At 38.8% G+C, this 6,153-nt stretch overlaps 1 protein-coding gene across 1 annotated transcript in view; it reads left to right on the top strand.

The window, feature by feature from the left end:
- Window positions 1–2,755: 2,755 nt before the first annotated feature.
- The window catches only part of BTG3 (BTG anti-proliferation factor 3), a 24,693-nt gene continuing 21,295 nt past the window's right edge, over window positions 2,756–6,153 (top strand). The window contains exon 1 of the mRNA XM_004711309.3: window positions 2,756–3,173. Within this exon, the coding sequence (XP_004711366.1) occupies window positions 3,001–3,173 (173 nt within the window). The 5' untranslated portion in view covers window positions 2,756–3,000. The remainder of the gene's footprint in view (window positions 3,174–6,153) is intronic.

The following is a 6,153-nucleotide window of genomic DNA, read 5'->3' as shown; positions in this document are numbered from 1 at the left end:
GCCTCGAGCGAGGCTCCTGCCACGTTTCCACCACGCTGGAGCGCGCGCTACCTTCCGCCTCGCGATGGGCGACCGCCTGCGCCTTCGCTTCCCAGATGCCCTTTCCCCTCGGCGGTCCTGCACTTTCGCCGCCTCTTTTCAGAGGCTGGAGGCGCGCGCTTGCCGTGCGGGTCGCGGCTCAGGGCGGCCTCGAACCCACGGCCACGCTGGCGGCCGCAGCGAGCTGGGGTGCTTGGGCGAACGACGGGGCTGGGGCCCAGGCCTTCCGCTCGTGCTGGGGGGGGCCGCGATGGCCGAAGTTGGACGCAGAAAAGGACGTAGGCCTTTCCCCAAAGAGCTTGCGATGCTCCGCGTCGACTCACCTAGCGCCCCGAGCACCCCCGCGCGAGTGCGGGACCGCAGGTTCGGATGGCTTACCAAGTCCACCTCCCGGGCCTGCGAACGTCGTTTTTCTCCTCCTCTGGCGACCCCGCCCTCCCACCCCCACTCTGTTGCACCCCTGAGGCAGGTCAAGGCTTCCGCGGGCCAGGGTTCCCGCTTCCTCCACCTTGGAACGTCTGCCTGTGGAACGAGGTGTTTCGGGAAACGGTGGCGACCTGGGGGTGGGGTTGGGCTTACAGGGGAGGGAAAAGTTAGCAACTCCTGACAGGCACGACGTGGTTTCCCTGAGAATTTTTATCCATCCAGTCGTGGGCCGAGGAGCCTGTGGAACAAAGTGGAACTTGAGGGGCTGCTGCCGGAGAGACTACGTCCCGGGATGACGTCACCATGCGATGTTTAAAATGGGAGCCCTTTCGCCTCTCCTGTTGGTGAAAGAATCCTGGCTACTTCCTGACTCAGACTTCCAAGGCCCCCCTAGCCCCACTTGCTGCTGGTTTCCTTTTCCCGCACTTTGTTGCTCTCTCCCTTTTATTACCTTTTGCTATTCCCAGACTATTGGTGCGGGTGGATTCGTTGTTCAGTTTATCCCCGTCATTATTCCTTCAAAATGGGAAAAAAGTAATTTCATATGACTCATCTGGGTTACAAGCAAAAAGGAAGGCTACTAAGTGGCTCTTTTCTTCCTTTCTACCTTTTATTTTTCAACAGCAAAGCAAAACTCATAAACACCCAGTTGGCGAATTTAATGAATGGGGAGCTGGATCTGTTAAGGATTCAGAACATCCCTTTAGTTTGGTTCCTTGTTTTCTTTGGTGGGGTGGAGGCTAATGTAATTCCATCAACAACTTTCACCCCAAACCATATATTAAATTGCAGTGGGTTTTCTTTTCCGTTGTAACATGGTGGTTTATAAATGAGGCTTTATAAAGTGGAAATGGCTTGCATTTTTTTAGGAGGAGGCTGCGCAGCTGTTGTGGGGTTGGGTTATGTATGCCCACACAGCCCTTGCTTAGAAGCTGGTTGAGGAAGGTGGATTTGGTATTCTAAGGTTCATGGAGGAAGGTTTTGGGTGCTTTCCCATCCTGGAGCAAGGTGGTGGCTATGGCTGCCAGCACACTTCTCACTTAGCACTAGAGAATTTAGTTCACAAGTAGTTTCCTTGTTTGAATTTGCACAGAGTAAAGGAATCACGTGAAGGACAGATACTTAAAGAGATGATTAAGAAAAGAAAAAAAGGAAATTAACAGAATTAGCTTTATTTTTTTAGTGTGTGGGAACACAAACTATTGCTAGGTTAGCCAATTTTTATACTAAACATAGCAGAAGATGTGTGCCCTTAATAATTTACTCCAAAAAAGGTAATGTTGCTTAAATGCAGCATCTGAATAACTCCAAGTTACTTATAGCAGCCAAACGAATGAGCTCATTGCATAAGGACAGCATACACATTGAAACAACTCTAGGATCAGGCTTATGAATTAATGATAAATCATCTTCCATTAAAAAAAAGTCCTTTGAGGCCACTCCAAAATGCAACTAAAATTCTGTTTTTGTTGTTTTTTTAAGTTAAATTTTCTGTAGATAAGCCTGAATTTCCACTCTAATGTTTTGATAGAATCACTGTTTTTAGTCATCTTTTAGGTAAATATCTCTCTTCCTGAAAAAGCACTTCTATAAACTCCATATTGAACTTTTGAAATGTATATTCACATATTATACAGTTCATTCATTTAAAGTATATAGTTCAATGACTACTACAGATTTTTACAACCATCACTATTAGCAATTGTAGAACATTTCCATCACTCCAAAAAGAAACCCCAAACCCTTCAGCAGTCATTCTCCCTGCATCTCCCTAAACCTAAGCTATTTTCTACCTCTATAAAACCATATAATATATGATCTTTTGTGAGTGACTTCTTTCCCATAGCATAATGTTCATCTTTGTTGTAGCATGTATCAGTACTTTATTCATTTTTATGGCTGAATACTATTCCTTTGTGTGGCGGTCCTGCCTTTTATTTCTATAAGTTGGTGCCCATTTGAGTTGCTTCCTCATTTTGGCCATTATAAGGTTGCTACAGATAGGTATGTAGATGTTTTTGTGTGAACACTTGTTTTCATTTCTCTTGGATTTATAGCTAGGAATATACTTACTGGGTTAGAGGGTGAATTCGATAGTTAACTCTTAGGAACTGCTAAAATTTTCCAAAATGGCTCTGTAATACTGGGTCTTATACTTTTGTTTTTTAAAACTGAATTTTTGTAAGTACTTTAAATCACTGTAACCGAATACTGACACACTTAGTGAATAGTAGAAACTATTATAAGTGTTTCTCTGTGCTAATCCTGATTTTACTTTAGCCAGCAGGAACAATTTGGTGTGCTCTCTTAGCTGAACTTTAAAAGCTAAGTGATAAGATTCTTAAATAATATTTTATAATAGTAAGCTCTTTATGCCATAACCATAATTAATGATTGTTTCCAACTTTAGATATGAGCCAGTGAAACAAGATAAAACTAGGAGGAAAGGGAACTATTAAAACAAAATATTTTGCAGCTCTTTATCTTCTGATTTTTATACTTTTGAGATAACCTGTTTTATTGTTTCAGGGCAAGATGAAGAATGAAATTGCTGCTGTGGTCTTCTTTTTCACAAGGCTAGTTCGAAAACATGATAAGTTGAAAAAAGAGGCAGTTGAGAGATTTGCTGAGAAATTGACTCTAATACTTCAAGAAAAGTATAAGAATCATTGGTATCCTGAAAAACCATCAAAAGGACAGGCCTACAGGTAAAAGAGCAGAACAATTGGATTGGACGAGTGAAGAAAACAATCAGTTCCTTAAATTCCTGCGAAGCCAGAGGACTAATGGGTGACTGGGTCAGACCTATCAGTTTTAGATTTTAAAAGCTGCATAAATATTTGTTGATGGAATCCTATTGCCTACACCTGAGAGGCCAACTCTAGGATGATAGGCATTAGTCTTATGTCTTATAGTTTGACTCTCTTTAAGAGAGTTTTCTTTAATGTGTATTAGAGGTTTACCTGAGGGTTCATAACTAGAAGACCCCTTATAAAACTATAACTCATAAATAATCATGGTAAGAGTTGAGGGAAATGAGTTTCATTGTGTTTAAAAATAAATTGTATGTTATATATATTGGTGGAAAGCAAAGTTTATGGAGAAAGGGAACTAAAATTATTAGGCACCCAATGTTCTTGATATTTATGGAAATAATTTTTATATGCATAACTTGTGGTCAAAACCAGTTTGCCTATTTTATAGATTAAAATAATTCATCTGGGGTCCAATGTTGGGTAAGGGATTTAAACCCAGGTCTAACTGGCATCACATTCTTATGAGTGTTTTGTACCCCGTCATGTGACCACTGCCTTGGTTTTGAGAGGGAAGATAATTCTCACTTGCATCTTTCTTTTGTACTCTGGTTTATAAGTTACATTTATAGTTTAAAGAGTAAGCGCCTGCAAAACATGTCTCAACTTGCTTACTCCTTAGTAGTTATGTGCTGGCTTGGGAACCTGAGTTGAGAATGTTCTATTGCTAAACTCAGCTGTTATACTTTACCCTATTTGTGGATGTGGCTACAAAAATAAAAACGGAACAGTTGTGACTGTAGTGACAACTATAGAAATTCTCTTTGATTTGTGTATAATACTGCCCCCAAATTTTCCTCCACAAAATAGCACTTTTGTGCTTTGATGTAAAGGGGTTTTACTTTTTGTTGTTGAGATCTGGCAAGTGTAGGGACTACTCAGAATCCAGGAGAAAGGTGAAAATAAGATTTATTTCTCATTTTCTAAAATTCAGGTAAACCTGTATTTTATTGCCATGAAAATAATTGAGGTAATTGGCTTATTTTCCCCTTTATTTTTATCCAAAGAGATTTTCTAATGGAAAGTGGAAAATTAAAGGAACAATATGGATATTCCATGAAAGTAGGCTCATGTTTGTTTGTTTGTTTTTTTAAATCTTCCATGATTCTCTTAATTTTTTTTATTCATCACATCTCTAATAGTGTAAACAGCTTTTGTGAGGGAGAGCTGTTGAGGCTTTTTACACTAATCTAATTGACACTGGATCAAGGCTTTGGAAGTGTCAAGCTACCGTGCTCTTCCTGAAAAAAGACTTGTCAAGTAAATGCTTAAAGGTCAGACAGTGTACAATTTCATTTCCATTAATTCTGAAGTCCAAAGAAAAAAGTTAGTCAAGCAGGTCTAAGCTGGCGTATGATCAGACATTATTGAGTCATTTTGGAGCTGTCTTTGAAGTAGAAAACTATTAGACATAATGGTTGAACGTTAATATTATAAAAATGTATAGGATGTAGGATTAACCAGAGTTAAGACTTTTTATTCCATAAGAAGGCTGAAAGTATTTTTGTTCCAAAATAATGCATTAATTAAAACTTTCTTTGCAGTATACTTGTGTATACATCAAATGCTTGGGCAGAGCTATTTGGCAATATTATCTTGAGCTATAAAAATATTCATACCCTTTGAACAGTAAATCTAAGCTATTCTAGAAGCATAATAAAAAATGCAGACAAGTATGTATGAATATGGATGTTTCTTACACTTTGTAATTGAAAAAATTGGAAAGAACTAAACTGTCAAAATTAAGAAAATGATAGATGTTAAATGCAACTTTTAAAATTTTGCTTTGAAAAGTAGTTAATGGCTAAGTAGTCACAGTATGTAGGGTGAGAATACATGAAATATGTAAGGTATGCAAATTTTATTGAAGCAAAGTCTATTTAAGCATCTCTTTAAGCTTACAAAGCTTGTAGTTAATATCACCCTCATTGTTGATATGAAAAGCATAATATGTCTAAGATAATATCCCCTCACCCTTATGTGATTTTGACCTTCTGGTTCATGAGACTTTTGAATCATCCTGTACATTAGAATCTGTAGTATTAGGGCCATTTTATAAAAAGGACCAAGTGGCACTCTGTGTACCGTAAGATGGTTTTTTTTCCCTCTGAGTTTACTGTATTGTTTTAGGGTGATAATTAGGTAGGTGCGTGAGCAACTCTGTTGGCATAGTGGTTACCTATTGGGCTGCTAAACACAAGGCCCACAATTCAACGTCACCGGCTGCTCTTTGGGAGAAATACTATTTTTAATAACAGATTTAAATACACATTCAAAGCATTTGAAAACTATTTGTTTTATACCCCACAAAAATCAAACTCACTGCCCACTGAGTTGAATCCCAACTCTTAGCAACTCTAAAGGACAGAGTAGAACTATTTTTCAGGGTTGTTTTGAGACTTTAAATCGTTACGGGATTAAAAACCCTCATCTTTCTCCCACTGAGCAGCTGGTAGATTTGAATCACCGACTTGCAGTTAACAGCTCAATGCATAGCCCAAATTGATATCAGTAACTCATAAATTAGAATTACTATTATTTAGTGAAATTTATTGTCAATGAAAAATATTTTTTTATTTTAAAAAAAATCAAAAGTGATAAAACTTTAAATAGCTTGTTCTCCAGTAAGAAAGTGCTACATTTTATGGCACACTTGTTTTTTCACAATTACCATATATACTAAAGTATAAGCCGATCCGAGTGTCAGCCAATGCACATAATTTTTTTTTAAACATTTTATTAGTGGCTCATACAACTGTTATCGCAATCCATACACATAACCATTGTGTAAAGCGCATTTGTACATCATTCTCAAAACATTTTCTCTCCACTTAAACCCCCGACATTAGGTCCTCATTTTTCCCCTCCCTCCCCG

The sequence above is a fragment of the Echinops telfairi genome, unplaced genomic scaffold (assembly GCF_000313985.2).
Source record: "Echinops telfairi isolate 266 unplaced genomic scaffold, ASM31398v2 ScPeMD7_7469;HRSCAF=8507_0, whole genome shotgun sequence".
In the NCBI taxonomy this organism is placed as follows: Eukaryota; Metazoa; Chordata; class Mammalia; order Afrosoricida; family Tenrecidae; genus Echinops; species Echinops telfairi.
The sequence above is the reverse complement of the archived record's forward strand: the minus strand, read 5'-3'. Positions and strand labels throughout refer to the sequence as shown.